Raw genomic sequence first — 17,979 nt, 5'->3', positions numbered from 1 at the left:
CGCACCCGGCGAGATCTTACTTTCTAGTAACATTCTCCAATAAAAAGAACGAGAGCTCCTTGGAGAAATGGCTAATTCTAGGACTGGGAAGAAAATATGTAAGATAAGAGCATTGTCAGACCAGGCGTGATGGCTCACACCTGTAATCCCAGCACCTTGGGAGGCCAAGGCAGGTGGATCACTTTGATACTGCTCAGGTGAATGAAGGAACACCAGGGCTCTTGTCTCTCCTTGAATTAGATAAAACAACATGGCCGGGAGCGGTGGCTCATGCCTATAATCCCAGCACTTTGGGAGGCTGAGACGGGCAGATCACAAGGTCAGGAGTTCGAGACCAGCCTGGCCAATATGGTGAAACCCCGTCTCTACTAATAACACAAAAATCAGCTGGGAGTGGTGGCACACGCCCGTAGTCCCAGCTAGTCGGAAGGCTGAGGCAGAAGGATCACTCTAGCCCAGGAAATCAAGGCTGTAGTGAGCTTTGTTCATACCACTGCACTCCAGCTTGGGTGACTGAGCAAGACTGTCTCAAAAGAAAAAAGAACCAAAAACAACACACCTGTTGGTAGGAGCACAGGAGCCAACTAAAAGACCTGGAACAGCTTGAGCCACAAAATAAATAAGTAGTATTGGATTATCACCCAAAGTTTAAAATAAATATTCATGAGGTCACTCTGATGTAAATAAATGATAGGACAAATTAATAATTGGACAGGAAGTGACAACTCTCTCTCTGGGCTGTTTTTTGTTTGTTTGACAAAGAGTCTCGCTCTGTCTCCTATGCTGGAGTGCTGTGGCGTCATCATACCTCACTGCAGCCTTGAACTCTTGGGCTCATGCGATCCTCCCACCTCAGACTCCTGAATAGCTGGGATTACGGTCATGAACCCCAACAGTCGGCTAATTTTTTTAAGTTTTGGACAAGAATTCCAACTCTCTTTAGAATTGCAGAAGAATTCCAAACAATATATGCTCAAGACAGGGGTGGGGGGGCACACCCAACTACCCACTTCTTAGGTGTGAGCTGCACATAGTGACTCCTTTTATGGTATGAGGCCACCACTTCTCCTGTTGGCCTTCTCAGTTTCTCCCCAACCTCCCCTTTTCCCTAGTTTATAAGACAGGAGAAAAGGGAGAAAGCAAAAAGTTGGAAAGAAACAGAAGTAAGATAAATAGCTAGACGACCTTGGCACCACCACCTGGCCCTGGTGGCTAAAATAATAATAATATTATTAACCCCTGACCAAAACTACTGGTGTTATCTGTAAATTCCAGACATTGTATGAGAAAGCACTGTAAAACTTTTTGTTCTGTAAGCTGATGTATGTAGCCCCCAGTCACGTTTCTCACGCTTACTTGATCTATTATGACTTTTTCACGCAGACCCCTTAGAGTTGTAAGCCCTTAAAAGGGCTAGGAATTTCTTTTTCGGGGAGCTCAGCTCTTAAGACACGAGTCTGCCAACGCTCCCGGCCGAATAAAAAAACCTCTTCCTTCTTTAATCTGGTGTCTGAGGAGTTTTGTCTGAGACTCATCCTGCTACACTTTCAAAGTGTACAGTATGGCTGGGTGTGGTGGCTCATGCCTGTAATCCTAGCACTTTGGGAGGCCAAGGCGGGTGGATCACGAGGTCAGGAGTTCGAGACTAGCCTGACCAACATGGTGAAATCCCATCTCTACTAAAAATACAAAAATTAGCCGGGTGTGGTGGCGCACACCTGCAACCCCAGCTACTTGGGAGGCTGAGGCAGAATCACTTGAACGTGGGAAGCAAAGGCTGCAGTGAGCCGAGATCACACCACTGTACTCCAGCCTGGGCGACACAGTGAGACTCTCTCAAAAAAATAAAGTAAAAATAAAAATAAACCCCAAAAATCAAAGTGTACAGTATGGAGCCAGGCACGGTGGCTCATGCCTGGAATCTCAGCACTTTGGGAGGCTGAGGCAGGCAGATCACTTGAGGTCAGGGTTTCAAGACCAACCTGGCCAACATAGTGAAACCCTGTCTGTACTAAAAATACAAAAATTAGCCAGGCCTGGTGGTGTAGGCTGAGGCACAAGAATCACTTGAACCCAGGAGGCGGAGGTTGCAGTGAGCCAAAGTTGCACCACTGCACTCCAGCCTGGGCAACAGAACAAGACTCCATCTCAAAAATAAGAAAAGAAAAGAGAAGAGAAGAGAAAGAAAAAAAAATCAGGTGTTGGGATTATAGGCGTGAGCCACCATGCCTGGCCCTTTATGTACCCTGAATTGATAATTAGACATAATTTAATAAGAAGATAATATGGCCGGGCTCAGTGGCTCGTGCCTGTAATTCCAGCGAGGAGGCCAAGGAGGGCAGATCACGAGGTCAGGAGTTCAAGACCAGCTTGGCCAACATGGTGAATCCCCATCTCTACTAAAAATACAAAAAATTAGCCAGGTGTGGTGGCGGGCGCTTGTAATCCCAGCTACTTGGGAGGCTGAGGCTGAGGTAGGAGAATCTATTGAACACCCGGGAGGTGGAGGTTGTGGTGAGCCAAGACCGCACTACTGCACTCCAGCCTGGGTAACAGAGCAAGACTCTGTCTCAAAAAAAAAAAAGAAGGTAATATAAAATGTAAATCTTTTTTTTTTTTTTTTTTTTGAGATGGAGTTTCACAGTGTCACCCAGGCTGGAGTGCAGTGGCACAATCTCTGCTCACTGCAGCCTCCACCTCCAGGGTTCAAGCAATTCTCCTGCCTCAGCCTCCCGAGTAGCTGAGATTACAGGTGCCTGCCACCATGCCCGGCTGATTTATTTTATTTTATTTTATTTTATTTTATTTTATTTTTTGCATTTTTAGTAGAGTCGGGATTTCACCATGTTGGTCAGGATGATCTGGATCTCTTGACCTTGTGATCTTCCCACCTCGGCTTCCCAAAGTGGTAGGATTACAGGGGTGAGCCACCGTGCCTGGACGTGAGATTCTTTTCAAAAGTTAGTTTTGGTATGTTGGCTTTGTATGTACCCTCGGCAAATTCTATTCAACCTATTTCGATAATGTCTCATTGCCTGTGCTCATTTCCTTTCTTTGAAAACTAGTAAGAAAGGTAGAAATGGTCACCAGGGCATGGCGTGTAATTAGTACAGGACATCTCAAGGAGTTTTCCTTAATTTCTGAAGATTCTTCTCAACTTTCTTTTTTTTTTTTTGAGACCGAGTCTCACTCTATTGCCCAGGTTGGAGTGCAGTGTTGTGATCTCGGATCACTGCCAACTCCGCCTCCTGGGTTCAAGGGATTTTCATGCCTCAGCCTCCCAAGTAGCTGGGATTACAGGTGTGTGCCACCATGCCCGGCTAATTTTTGTATTTTTAGTAGAGATGGGGTTTCATCATGTTGACCAAGCTGGTCTTTAACTCCTGACCTCAAGTGATCCACCTGCCTCGGCCTCCCAAAGTGCTAGGATTACAGGCATGAGCCACCGTGCCTGGCCTCAACTTTCTTATATCCCTACTAATGATCATATCATGTTTAGAACAGATGGAAGAGGTGTCCACAATTCAGTTGAGAAAAAAAGTTTCAAACAACAACAACGAGACATTTCTATTAGGAAAAGGAGCTCATTTATCAATGGGAGGGTGTTAGAGTATAAGGGTTGAAGAAGAAGCTTCAATATATTTGAAGTTCTCCTCCTGAGTGTTTTTTGTTTGTTTGTTTTCAAGACAAGCTCTTGCTCTGTTACTCGGGCTAGAGTGGAGCAATTACACTTTTTTTTTTTTCTTTTTTTTTTCTTCCTTTTTGTGGAGAACGGGGTCTCGCTATATTGCCCAGACAGGTCTTGAACTCCTGGGCTCAAGCTATCCTCCCGCCTGTGCCTCCCTGAGAGCTGGGATTACAGGCGTGAGCCACCGCGCCCGGCTGAGTGGAGCAATTACATAGCGGAGCAATCACATAGCGGAGCAATCATAACTCCTGGGCTCAAGGGATCCTCCTGCCTCTGCTCCACCAAAGCACTGGGATTACAGGCATGAATCACCATGCCCAGCTGGGTTTTCAAATTTTTTTTAATTTTTATTTTTAATTTTAATTTTTAAATAGAGGTGGGGTTTTGTCATATTGGCCAGACGTCTCTTGAACTCCTGGCCTCATGTGATCCACCCTCCTTGGTCTCCCATAGTGATAGGATTGCAGGCGTGAGCCACCACGCCTGGCCAGGAATAGTTTTTAAACATTTAGTATATATTACAAATTTTTCTTCCAGATAAGTTATGTTAATGTATACCTAGACCTGTGTATAATAGTGTTAATTTCCTTGTTTCCTCATCCACACAAGCCGTTGTCTTTTTTCATCTTGCTAATTGGATAGACAAAGACATTTCATTGTTTTAATTTGCATTTCTTTTTTTCACTAGTGAAGTTGAAAATTTTTTATGTTTATGATAACAATAATTCTGCTGGACTGATATTTTTCTCATTTTATTTTATTGTATCATTTTAACTTTTATTTATTTATTTATTCTTGAGGACAGAGTCTCTGTTTGTCGCCCAGGCTGAAGTGCAGTGGCACAATCCTGGCTTATTGCAACTTCCACCTCCCGGGTTCAAGCGATTCTACTGCCTCAGTCTCCCGAGTAGCTGGGATTACAGGTGCGCGCCCCCACGCCCAGCTAATTGTTTTCATATTTTTAGTAGACCCAGGGTTTCACCATGTTGGTCAGGCTGGTCTCGAACTCCTGACCTCAAGTGATCTGCTCGCCTTGGCCTCCCAAAGTGCTGAGATTCCAGGCATGAGCAACTGCGCTCAGTCCTTAACTTTTATTTATTTTTAATTTTTTAATTTTTAATTTTTCTGAGACGGAGTCTTGCTCTGTCGCCCAGGCGGGAGTGCAGCGGCGTGATCTTGGCTCACTGCAAGCTCCGCCTCCCAGGTTCAGGCCATTCTCCTGCCTCAGCCTCCGGAGTAGCTGGGACTACAGGCACCCTCCACCACGCCCGACTAATTTTTTTGTATTTTTAGTAGAGACGGGGTTTCACCGTGTTAGCCAGGATGGTCTCGATCTCCTGACCTCGTGATCCGCCCGCCTCAGCCTCCCAAAGTGCTGGGATTACAGGCGTGAGCCACCGTGCCCGGCCAACTTTTATTTTAAATTCAGGGGTACATGTGCAGGATGTGCAGGTTTGTTACATAGGTAAATGAGTGTCACGGGGACCCATTGTACACCTGGATTGTTTAATCCAGGTGTTAAACCTAGTATCCATTCATTATTTTTCCTGATTCTCTCCCTCCTCCCACCCTCCCTCATTTTCTCATTTTATGGATTAGAAAACTAAAGACCAGAGAAACAATTTTTCCAGGACCCACAGCCAGTAAGCGATTGAGTTAGGATTTTAGTCTTAAGTCCATGACTCCAGAACCAATTCTATACTACCTAGCTATATTGCCTTGATTTTCTTTTCTTTTTCTTTTTTTTTTTTTTTTTAAGACAAGTCTCGCTCTGTCACCCAGACTGGAGAACAGTGGCACAGTCTCAGCTCACTGCAACCCCCACCTCCCGGGTTCAAGTAATTCTCCTGCCTCAGCCCCCTGAGTAGCTGGGATTACAGGCATGTACCACCAGGCCCAGCTGATTTTTGTATTTTTAGTAGAGATGGGGTTTCACCATGTTGGCCAGGCTGGTCTCGAACTCCTGACCTCAAATGATCCACCTGGCCACTGTGCTTGGCTGATTTTTATTTTCTGATTTGGGCTCAAAGTCCAGAATTACAGTGGCTTTGCTTATAGAATCTTTTTTTTTTTTTTTTTTTTGAGACAGCGTCTTGCTCTGTTGCCCAGGCTGGAGTGCAGTGGCATGGTGGCATGATCTTGGCTCAATGCAAACTCTGCCTCCTGGGTTCAAGCAATTCTCCTGCCTCAGTCTTCCGAGTAGCTGGGATTACAAGCATCTGCCACCATGCCCCGCTAAGTTTTGTATTTTTAGTAAAGATGGGGTTTCACCATGTTGGTCAGGGTGGTCTTGAACTCCTGACCTCAGGTGATCCACCAATGTCGGCCTCCCAAAGTGCTGGGATTACATGCGTGAGCCACTGCACCTGGTCTGCTTATAGAATCTTTAAAAACAATAAAATTCAATCCTATGATTTCTTAGGTAAGCAAAGTGAGTCCCAAATAGGTTAGCCCTGTATGACATATCAGACCATTCCAATTCTTCACTTTGAAAAATTTCCATGCCTGAGTATATATCATAAAAGACTGAGTGAATTGCCTAAGATTACATTGTTTGTTTATTTATTTATTTATTTTTGAGATGGAGTTTCATTCTTGTTGCCCAGGCTGGAGTTCAATGGTGCGATCTCAGCTCACTGCAACCTCCGCCTCCTGGGTTCAAGTGATTATCCTGCCTTAGCCTCCTGAGTAGCTGGGATTACAGGCAAGCGCCACCACTCCAGGCTAATTTTGTATTTTTAGTAGAGACGGGGTTTCAGCATGTTGGTCAGGCTGGTCTCAAACTCCTGATCTCAGGTGATCTGCCCACCTTGGCCTCCCAAAGTGCTGGGATTACAGGAGTGAGCCACCGCGCCCAGCCTACAATTACATCGTAATTGGAAATACTGTGCTTAACTCAGATCCCCTGGCCGATTTGGTGCTTTTTCTGCTAGGCAACTGCACATTCTCTATTACTTCTTTTTCCCTCCATGATCAAACTACCTCTCTCCCTGCCTTTTTTTTTTTTTCTTTTTCTTTTTCTCTTAGCATGTGCTCTGCTGAACCTTTTTTTTTTCCTTTAGGAACTGGGTCTTGCTATAGTACCCAGGTTGGCGTCGCACTCCTAAGCTCGAGGAATCTTCCCACCTCAGGCTTCCAAGCGGCTGGGACTACAGGCACAAGCCACTGCACCTGATCGACCTCCTCTTTAATTAATAATAATGACGATAATAATAATAGCTAACTTTTATTGAGTGCTTTCCATTCGGCAGACATTGTCCTGAATGTCATCTGTACATTATTTTACGAGTTGCCCTCAGCACCTTAACAAAGAATGTTTTTGTTTGTTTGTTTGTTTGTTTTGAGACGGAGTCTTGCTCTATCCCAGGCTGGAGTGCAGTGGCGCGATCTCTGCTCACTGCAAGCTCCGCCTCCTGGGTTCACGCCATTCTCCTGCCTCAGCCTCCTGAGTAGCTGGGACTACAGGCACCCGCTACCATGCCCGGCTAATTTTTTTGTATTTTTAGTAGAGACGGGGTTTCACCATGTTAGCCAGGATGGTCTCGATCTCCTGACCTCGTGATCCGCCCGCCTCGGCCTCCCAAAGTGCTAGGATTACAGGCGTGAGCCACTGCGCCCAGCAACAAAGAATATTTTATTCCCACTTTACACTTGAGTGGCTTGCTCATGGTCACATAACTAATCAGTAGTGGAACCAGAATTTGAACCAGTTAGTCTGATTTCTGACCTTAAGTCAGGAAAGTCAAATAAAGAAAACCCAAATACAACCTACTCTTATTGTTGAAAAAAGGTTAAGATTGTAGATTAATTTAAAAGTGTTAAATAAGATAGAAACAGGAGATAAGAGAAGTGGGACCTGCGAGCAGTGGCACCTGCCTGTAGTTCTAGTCACTTGGAGGCTGAGGCAGAAGATTCCCTTGATCCAGTAATTCAAGGCCAGCCTGGGCAACACAGTGAGACACTCCCCAAACCTAGTCTCTAAAAAAAAAAAAGAAAAAAAAGAAATGGGGAAAACCTCGCTATATAAAAGAGTGAGACCTCTAGAAATAGCAACCAATTAATTCCTTAATTTATTTTTTGCACAGATATTTATCAAATGTCTGCTACCTGTCGGACACTTTCCTCACCAGTGGAGATACTTTGGGGAAAAAGACACACTGAAGATACTTAGGCAAAGAGACACAGTTCTGATCCTCAAGGTGTGAGTTGTCTGAAAAGGAAGGAGGCAAACACAGTAAAATGCACTGCAGAAACTGTAATGGAGGGCCGGGCGCAGTGGCTCACACCTATAATCCCAACACTTTGGGAGGCCGAGGTGGGCGGATTACCTGAGGTCAGGAGTCTGAGACCAGCCTGACCGACATGGAGAAACCCCGTCTCTACTAAAAATACAAAAGTAGCCGGGCATGGTAGCGCATGCCTGTAATCCCAGCTACTAGGGAGGCTGAGGCAGGAGAATCGCTTGAACCTGGGAGGCAGAGGTTGTGGTGAGCTGAGATCGTGCCATTGCACTGCAGCCAGGGCAACATGAGCGAAACTCCGTCTCAAAAAAAAAACAAAAAAACAAAAAAAACTGTAATGGATGCCCAAGTATGGCTCAGTGGGAGAAAGAAGTATCTCAATCTATTTTGGTGAGTCGAAACTGTGGAAGTAGAGGTGACCTTTGAACTTGGTCTGTGTAAAGGCTCTGAGATGAAATGAGCTCACAGAGCTACAAATAGGTCAATGTAATTAGAGCATCCACACTAAGGATGGTGGGTGGTGAGAAACAAGGCTGGCGGCTGGGTGTAGTGGCTCATGCCTACAATCCCAGCACTTTGGGAGGCCGAGGTGGGAAGACTGCTTGAGACCAGGAGTTCAAGACCAGTCTGGACAACATGGCAAGGCCCCATCTCTGTAAAAAATAAAACAATTAGCTGGAAGTGGTGCCCTACGCCTGTAGTCTCAACTACTCCAGAGGCTGAGGTGGGATGATCTCTTGAGCCCAGGGGGTCGAGGCTTGCAGTGAGCCAAGATCAGGCCACTGCACTCCAGCCTGGGCGACAGAGCGAGACCCTGTCTCAAAAATAAATAAATACATAAATAAAAATAAAAATAAAAATAAAATAATAAAATCTACTTGAGTATTTGTCTAATCCAGGGGTGTCCAATCTTTTGGCTTCCCTGGGTCACATTGGAAGAAGAAGAATTGTTTTGGGCCACACGTAAAATATACTAACACTAATGATAGCTGATGAGCTTAAAAAAAAAAAAATCACAAGAAAGTTTCATAATGTTTTACAGAAGTTTATGAATCTGTGTGGGGCTGCATTCAAAGCCATCGTGAGCCTCATGCGCCCCTCGGGCCGCAGGTTGGACAAGCTTGGTCTATGTAGATGATTAATTACAAGTCTATGAATTATTCACTGCTCTATTCCTAGCACCTATCTCAGCACCGTGCACATAATAGATGCTTAATAACTGTTTGTTAAATGAATAAATGCATGTCTCCTTTTCACTCTGTCTACTGCTGACAACCTCACATTGTTGTAGAGTTTATGTCCATGCATTGGTAATCTTTGTTCTGTGAACTTTTTCCTGGAAGAGTAGAGCAAGAGAAGAGAAAAAAAAATTCCCTCTTCACATCCAATGGCCTTTGAGGAGCTGGGAAGAGAGCAATTCACACTTGATTATCTTACATCAGATAAATTAGCAGCCCCTGAATCGTTGGGCAGTCTGGCAGTGGAGCTCTCCCCGGTCTGACAGCCACTCCAGAGGCCATGCTTCGTTTCTTGCCAGATTTGGCTTTCAGCTTCCTGTTAATTCTGGCTTTGGGCCAGGCAGTCCAATTTCAAGAATATGTCTTTCTCCAATTTCTGGGCTTAGATAAGGCGCCTTCACCCCAGAAGTTCCAACCTGTGCCTTATATCTTGAAGAAAATTTTCCAGGATCGCGAGGCAGCAGCGACCACTGGGGTCTCCCGAGACTTATGCTACGTAAAGGAGCTGGGCGTCCGCGGGAATGTACTTCGCTTTCTCCCAGACCAAGGTAAGGAAATGGGAGTGTTATCCAGAAAAACATCTGGAACTGGGTGGTGTGAAGAAAGGAAAGGACAATAGGAAATGACAATTACTGATGGCCTTGTGCTGGTATTTTTCATATTTTATCTCATTTAATTCTAGCCACGATCCTGAGAGGAAGTTAGATATTCTTATCAAGTTCCTAACAGTAAGGAAATCAGGCTGAGACAGTAGGTAACCTGTAATCTATTCAAGATCATACAGCTAGTGTGTGAGAACAAAGTCAGGATTTGAAATAGGTTTTTGTTTTCTGAATCAACTGCTTTGTGCTTCAGTTGAGATGAAAGAGGTGAGGGAGGAGTCGGAGCTCAGTCTCCCACCCTTCAGCCCATATATACACATCCTGCCGTCTTCCGTGTGGCAAGCAGGGTATGAAAATTTTGAGGTTGGTTTGCCCAGGAGTCCTGCTTCCCTTATTTGTACCTCCTGGCTACTCTTGTTGGGTGGCAAAGGTTATTCTAGATTTGTGAATAGAGAGCAATAATATATACAACTGTCATATCCTTTTAAAAGGATCTCAGTGAGTGGGATCCAGTACTTTCCCAAACTGACCACCCACCAAATAACTTAGGTGTTCCATTGACAGTAGATCCTCCAACCCCATTCCTGCCCCTAGTTCTCCCCACCCAATTCTTATTCAAAGTCTGAAATGGGTGTTGAGAATCTGCATGTCTATACAACCTCCCGGGTGTTTCAGATGCAGAATTTAGAGCCTTGGTTAGTTTTACAGCAACTGGAGAGAAGATTTGAATATTTATTTGTCCAAGAAGCACTTATTGGATACCTATGGTGAGCCAGGAACTGTGTATGGCCTTGAGAATACAAGATAAAGTTTGCCTTTTTTTTTTTGAGAGTCTCGCTCTGTCTCCCAGGCTGGAGTAGAGTGGCACTTTCTCAGCTCACTGCAACCTCCGCTTCCTGGGTTCAAGTGATTCTTCTGCCTCAGCTTCCCAAGTAGCTGGGATTACAGGCGTGTGCCACCACGCCCAGCTAATTTTTTAATTTTTTAGTAGAGACAGGGTTTCACTATATGTTGGCCAGGCTGGTCTTGAACTCCTGACTTCAGGTGATCCGCCTGCCTCAGCCTCCCAAAGTGCTGGGATTACAGGCCTGAGCCACCGCACCCAGCCCAGAATTACCTTCTAAAAATGCGTATTGAGTCATACTGCTCCTCCACGTAAAATTCTCGTCTGCAAAATTCTGCAAGAGTTGACCCACCATGCCCTGCCTGTTCTGACCCTGCTGCTTACTTCCCCAGTCTCACCTTTTACGCCCTCTCCTTGCACACTCAACTCCAAGCTCATAGTAGTCTATTTCTTTTAGAGCATGCATTCTTGTCTCATCCTCACACGTGCTGTATCCAGGCTGCCTGAAGTACTCCCTCAGAATTTGCCTGGTCAAGTACTTCAGGCTTTTCTTCTTCTTCCTCTTGTTCTTCCTCTTTTTGTTTTTTCCCCTTGAGACAGGTCTTGCTGTGTCACCCAGGCTGGAGTGCAGTGGCACAATCTCGGCTCACTGCAGCCTCCACCTCCTGGGCTCAAGCGATCTTCCCACCTCAGCCTGCCGAGTAGAGTAGTTGGAACTACAGGCTACAGGTGCACGCAACCACGCCAGGCTGATTTTTGTATTTTTTTTATAGAGATGAGGTCTCACCATGAGGCTGGTCTCTAACTTCTGAGCTCAGGCAATGGCCTGCCTTGACCTCCCAAAGTGCTGGGATTATAGGCATGAGCCACCATGCCCAGCCAAATTTTGTTACATTTTGAATGATGCTTGAGAATGAAGAGGTGTGGTGGTGGGGTGCTTAAGAGTGTTTCGGTTTGAGTTGTAATTTCTCCCTAAGCTGAATGACCTCAGAAAATACCTACTTAAGGCCGGGCGTGGTGGCTCACACCTGTAATCCCAGCACTTTGGGAGGCCGAGGCAGGCAGATCACGAGGCCAGGAGTTCGAGACCAGCCTAGCCAACATGGTAAGGCCCTCCCCCCACTCCCCCGACCCCCGTCTCTACTAAAAATACCAAAAAAAAAAAAAAAAAATTAGCCAGGTGTGGTGGCGGGCGCCTGTAATTCCAGCTACTCTGGAGGCTGAGGCAGGAAAATCGATTGAACACCCGGGAGGCAGAGGTTGCTGTGAGCCAAGATCACACCACTGCCCTCCAGCCTGGGTGACAGAGCAAGACTCCATCTCGGGGAAAAAAAAAGAGAGAAAATACCTACTCAAGCGTGAAGTCATTCTACCAAACAAAATGATGGCATTAGGCCAAATGAGTTATTTGTGGAAAGGGAGAAATTGAAGATGCAAAAAATAAAATAGTAAAAGTATACTGTATTGGGTCTTTTCCTAGAGGAATAGGTAAAATTTGAAAATTCAGGCAGGAAGTTAGCTTAGAAAACAGGGAGAGCACATTTGTAACTTCAGAAGAGGGGCATCCATGGACAAAAATCGAAGAATCACATTGTACTTCAATATGAGGAGAGGCTGGGCACAGTGGCTCATGACTGTAATCCCAGCACTTTGAGAGGTGGGAGGATCCTTTGAGCTCAGGAGTTCTCGATAAGCCTAGGCAACATAGAGAGACCCTATCTCTACAAAAACTTAAAAAAAAAAAAAAGTGGCTGGGCGTGGTGGCTTTTGCCTGTAATCCCAACACTTTGGGAGGCCGAGGTGGGCGGATCACCTGAGGTCAGGAGTTTGAGACCAGCCTGGCCAACATGGTGAAACCCCGTCTCTACTAAAAATACAATTAGCCAGACGTGGTGTGCACCTGTAATCCCAGCTACTCCAGAGGCTGATTCAGGAGAATTGCTTGAACCCGAGAGACGGAGGTTGCAGTGAGCTGAGATCAAGCCACTGCACTCCAGCCTGGGCAACAGAGCAAGACTCCGTCTCAGAAAAAAAAAAAAATTAAAGCCAATCTGAATGATTGGACTTTGGCCAACAACACCTGACTGTCTAGGTTGCTATTTTTTTTTTTTTTTAATTGAGACGGAGTTTTCCTCTTGTTGCCCAGGCTGGAGTACAATGGTGTGATATCGGCTCACCACAACCTCTGCCTCCCAAATTCAAGTGATGCTCCTGCCTCAGCTTCCCGAGTAGCTGGGATTACAGGCATGTGCCACCCTGCCCGGCTAATTTTTTTGTATTTTTAGCAGAGACAGGTTTTCTCCATGTTGGTCAGTCTGGTCTCCTGACCTCAGGTTATCTGCCCGCCTTGGCCTCCCAAAGTGCTGGGATCACTGGTGTGAGCCACCATGTCCTGGCCCAGTCTATTGACTCTTTCTCAGAATAATGGTTTAAGTGCTTGAAGTAAAATATTTAGGATTTCAAAAGAAACCAATTAAATATTGAAATACATTTAAAAAATTTTTTTTAAACTTTTTTTATTTTTTATTTATTTTTTATTTTTTGAGGCAGAGTCTTGCTCTGTCGCCCAGGCTGGAGTGCAGTGGCGCGATCTTGGCTCACTGCAAGCTCCGCCTCCCGGATTCACACCATTCTCCTGCCTCAGCCTCCTGAGTAGCTGGGACTACAGGCACCCTCCACCTCGCCTGGCTAATTTTTTGTATTTTTAGTAGAGATGGGGTTTTACCGTGTTAGCCAGGATGGTCTTGATCTGACCTCGTGATCCGCCCACCTTGGCCTCCCAAAGTGCTGGGATTACAGGCATGAGCCACCACGCCTGGCTTTTAAAATATTTTAAAGACAAATGTATATATAGTAATATATATAATGCTTTATTCATATAATACATAACAAGATTTAGGGAGGTGACTATACCTATAACTACCATAAATTTCGGCATAGTGTTAGCATAAGTGTTTTTTTTTCTTTTTCTTTTATTTATTTATTTATTTTGTAGAGATGGGGTTTCACTATGTTGCCCAGGATGGTCTCAAACTCCTGGCCTCAAGCAAATCTCCCATCTCAGCCTCCCAACGTGCTGGGATTACAGGCATGAGCCACCTTGCCTGGACTCCATAAATATTTTAAGTTATTTGCAACAACTAAACGTATGAACACACCTATGATTTTATTGATAACAATGTCATAGGCCCTGATGATATTACTGGGATTTGTTACCTATATTCATAATGAAGGAAATGCTAAATTTCATTTAGAGTTTAGTGGAAATAATGATGTAATTATTTTTCCCATCTAAGTTCGTGCACCCTCTACATTTCATCCAGGAATCTCTGGGAACCTGTGGATGTGAAGATAAGAACCTCTGGCTTTCTTTTTTTTTTTTTTTTTTGAGACGGAGTCTTGCTCTGTCACCCAGGCTGGAGTGCAATGGCACGATCTCGGCTCACTGCAAGCTCCGCCTCCCGGGTTCACGCCATTCTCCTGCCTCAGCCTCCTGAGTAGCTGGGACTACAGGCGCCCGCCACCACGCCTGGCTAATTTTTTGTATTTTTAGTAGAGACGGGGTTTCACCATGTTAGCCAGGATAGTCTCGATCTCCTGACCTCGTGATCCGCCCGCCTCGGCCTCCCAAAGTGCTGGGATTACAGGCGTGAGCCACCGCGCCTGGGGAACCTCTGGCTTTCAGGAATAGAGAAACAAACCCTCCCAAATGACAGGGCTTGTGTCTTTCCCTGCCCTTATATTGTATATGTGGGTATCTGACATTTCTATTATATAGGTGGATATGAAGTAAAATACATTATTATGACTCTGACATGTCTCTTTTCCCATCTAGGTTTCTTTCTTTACCCAAAGAAAATTTCCCAAGCTTCCTCCTGCCTGCAGAAGCTCCTCTACTTTAACCTGTCTGCCATCAAAGAAAGGGAACAGTTGACATTGGCCCAGCTGGGCCTGGACTTGGGGCCCAATTCTTACTATAACCTGGGACCAGAGCTGGAACTGGCTCTGTTCCTGGTTCAGAAGCCTCATGTGTGGGGCCAGACCACCCCTAAGCCAGGTAAAATGTTTGTGTTGCGGTCAGTCCCATGGCCACAAGGTGCTGTTCACTTCAACCTGCTGGATGTAGCTAAGGATTGGAATGACAACCCCCGGAAAAATTTCGGGTTATTCCTGGAGATACTGGTCAAAGAAGATAGAGACTCAGGGGTGAATTTTCAGCCTGAAGACACCTGTGCCAGACTAAGATGCTCCCTTCATGCTTCCCTGCTGGTGGTGACCCTCAACCCTGATCAGTGCCACTCTTCTCGGAAAAGGAGAGCAGCCATCCCTGTCCCCAAGGTTTCTTGTAAGAACCTCTGCCACCGTCACCAGCTATTCATTAACTTCCGGGACCTGGGTTGGCACAAGTGGATCATTGCCCCCAAGGGGTTCATGGCAAATTACTGCCATGGAGAGTGTCCCTTCTCACTGACCATCTCTCTCAACAGCTCCAATTATGCTTTCATGCAAGCCCTGATGCATGCCGTTGACCCAGAGATCCCCCAGGCTGTGTGTATCCCCACCAAGCTGTCTCCCATTTCCATGCTCTACCAGGACAATAATGACAATGTCATTCTACGACATTATGAAGACATGGTAGTCGATGAATGTGGGTGTGGGTAGGATGTCAGAAATGGGAATAGAAGGAGTGTTCTTAGGGTAAATCTTCTAATAAAACTACCTATCTGGTTTATGACCACTTAGATCGGAAATGTCAATATACCTGTGTTTATAATTTGTCTTCCTGAAAAACCCACCATAATTAACAGTGCCCATACTTGCATGCGTGTGCACACACACACATCCTGGAGTCCTAATAATCATAGTTAATTTCTGTTCTAACATACTCATTATGCATGTGACAGTATGGACACTGGCATTTACTGATGGCCGATTATGGGCAGGCATTATCCTACGTGTTACTTTACAAACATTTCACTGTCTTTGAGGGAAGCATTGTTATTTATGCTTTATAGACAAAGAAGCTGAGGTTTAGAGAAGCTAACAAATTTTCCTAAGGTCAGCAGCTCTCCCTGGCTCTCCCTGGCAAATCTGATATGCTAATAGCATTACATTAAAAATATTTGAGGCCGGGTGTGGTGGCTCACGCCTGTAATCCCAGCACTTTGAGAGGCTGAGGTGGGTGGATTATGAGGTCAGAAGATCGAGACCAGATTGACCAACATGGCGAAACCCCGACTCTACTAAAATACAAAAAATTAGCCGGGCGTGGTGGTGCATGCCTGTAATCCCAGCTACTTGGGAGGCTGAGGCACGGGAATCGCTTGAACCCAGGAGACCGGTTGTAGTGAGCTGAGATCGTGCCATTGCACTCCAGCCTGGCAACAGAGCAAGACTCCGTCTCAAAAAAAAAAAAAAAAATTAATTTTTTTAAAGGAAGCCTCGGCTTCTAAAAGTGCTGGGATTGCAGGTGTAAGCCACTGCACCGGGCCCTAGTTAGACCAGCCCCGTTCTGGTCTTTTATTGACGTTCCATATGATTCCTATAGTGCAGATCACATTGTACATATAATCTTTTTTTTTTTTTTCTTTTTGAGACGGAGTCTTGCTCTGTCGTCCAGGCTGGAGTGCGGTGGCGTGATCTCGGCTCACTGCAAGCTCCACCTCCCGGGTTCACGCCATTCTCTTGCCTCAGCCTCCCGAGTAAATGGGACTACAGGCACCCACCACCACGCCCGGCTAATTTTTTGTATTTTTAGTAGAGACGGGGTTTCACTGTGTTAGCCAGGATGGTCTCGATCTCCTGACCTCGTGATCCACCCGCCTCAGCCTCCCAAAGTTCTGGGATTACAGGCGTGAGCCACCGTGCCCGGCTCATTGTACATATAATTTTATTTTATTTTATTTATTTAATTTTGAGGGCTGGGCACGGTGGCTCACGCCTGTAATCCCAGCACTTTAGGAGGCCGAGGTGGGCAGATCACCTGAGGTCGGGAGATCGAGACCATCCTGGCTAACACGGTGAAACCCTGTCTCTACTAAAAGTACAAAAAATTAGCCAGGTGTGGTGGCACATGCCTGTAATCTCAGCTACTCGGGAGGCTGAGGCAGGAGAATCGCTTGAACCTGGGGGAGGCAGAGGTTGCAGTGAGCCGAGATTGTGCCATTGCACTCCAGCCTGGGCAACAAGAGTGAAACTCTGTCTCAAAAAAAAAAAGGAAAAGAAAAGAAATATTTTGAGACAGGGTTTCACTCTGTCACCCAGGCTGGTGTGTAGTGGCACAGTCTCAGCTCTCTGCAGCCTCCGCCCCCTGGGTTCAGTCGATTATCCTGCCTCAGCCTCCCGAGTAGCTGGCATTATAGGCATAGGCCACCATGCCTGGCTAATTTTTTTGTTTGTTTGAGATAGAGTTTTGCTCTTGTCGCCCAGGCTGGAGTGCAATGGCATTGTCTCTGCTCACAGCAACCTCTGCCTCCTGAGTTCAAGCAATTCTCCTGCCTCAGCCTCCCAAGTAGCTGGGATTACAGGCATGTGCCACCACACCCAGCTAATTTTGTATTTTTAATAGAGATGAGGTTTCTCCATGTTGGTCAGGCTGGTCTTGAACTCCTGACCTCAGGTGATCCGCCCACTTTGGCCTCCCAAAGTGCTGGGATTACAGGCATGAGCCACCTCGCCCAGCGCCGGGCTAATTTTTGTATTTTTAGTAGAGACAGGATTTCACCATGTTGGCCAGGCTGGTCTTGAACTCCTGACCTCAGGTGATCCACCAGCCTTGGCCTCCCAAAGTGCTGGGAGTGCAGGTGTAAGCCACTGCGCCTAGCCCTAGTTAGTTAATTTAATGGCTGCAACTGTATGTGCTTGTTTAGATATACCATAATTTACTTCAGAGAACGTTTATCACTAGACATTATGAAGTTTGCAGTTTTCATGATGGAATAGGGTTGTAACTCTGTGTTCACATATCATTGTCCATTTTTTAGTCCCCACCCACTTAGAAAATTTTCAGACATGGAATTGCAGAGTCAAAAGCATAAGCTGACTCGTGTATAATTAACATAAAATCAATATTAAAACAAATATGGATAAATTTTGGGGTGAAATGCAAAATTTGCATATATATAGAAAAACTCTAGTCTGGGCTTGGTGGCTGATGCCTGTAATCCCAGCACTTTGGGAGGCCGAAGTGAGAGGATCACTTGAGGCCAGGAGTTTGAGACCAGCCTGGGCAACATAGTGAGATCCCATATCTACAAAAAATTAAGAAATTAGCTGGGCGTGGTGGCACTTGTCTACAGTCCTAGCTACTTAGGAGGCTGAGGTGAGAGTATTGCTTGAACCCAGGAGATTAAGGCTGCAGTGAGCT

General features: G+C 45.6%; 1 protein-coding gene across 1 annotated transcript; it reads left to right on the top strand.

Annotated features, from left to right (window-relative positions):
* The first annotated feature begins 1,067 nt into the window (after positions 1-1,067).
* On the top strand, positions 1,068-15,372 carry GDF3 (growth differentiation factor 3). Its single transcript, XM_003811793.4, has 2 exons — positions 1,068-9,715; positions 14,449-15,372. Exons 1-2 carry the CDS (start codon positions 9,448-9,450, stop codon positions 15,273-15,275), a joined length of 1,095 nt encoding a protein of 364 aa, XP_003811841.1. The 5' UTR covers positions 1,068-9,447; the 3' UTR covers positions 15,276-15,372.
* The last annotated feature ends 2,607 nt before the right edge of the window (positions 15,373-17,979 follow it).

Source organism: Pan paniscus, chromosome 10 (assembly GCF_029289425.2).
Source record: "Pan paniscus chromosome 10, NHGRI_mPanPan1-v2.0_pri, whole genome shotgun sequence".
Lineage (NCBI taxonomy): Eukaryota > Metazoa > Chordata > Mammalia > Primates > Hominidae > Pan > Pan paniscus.
This window is presented reverse-complemented; position numbering and strand designations above follow the sequence as displayed.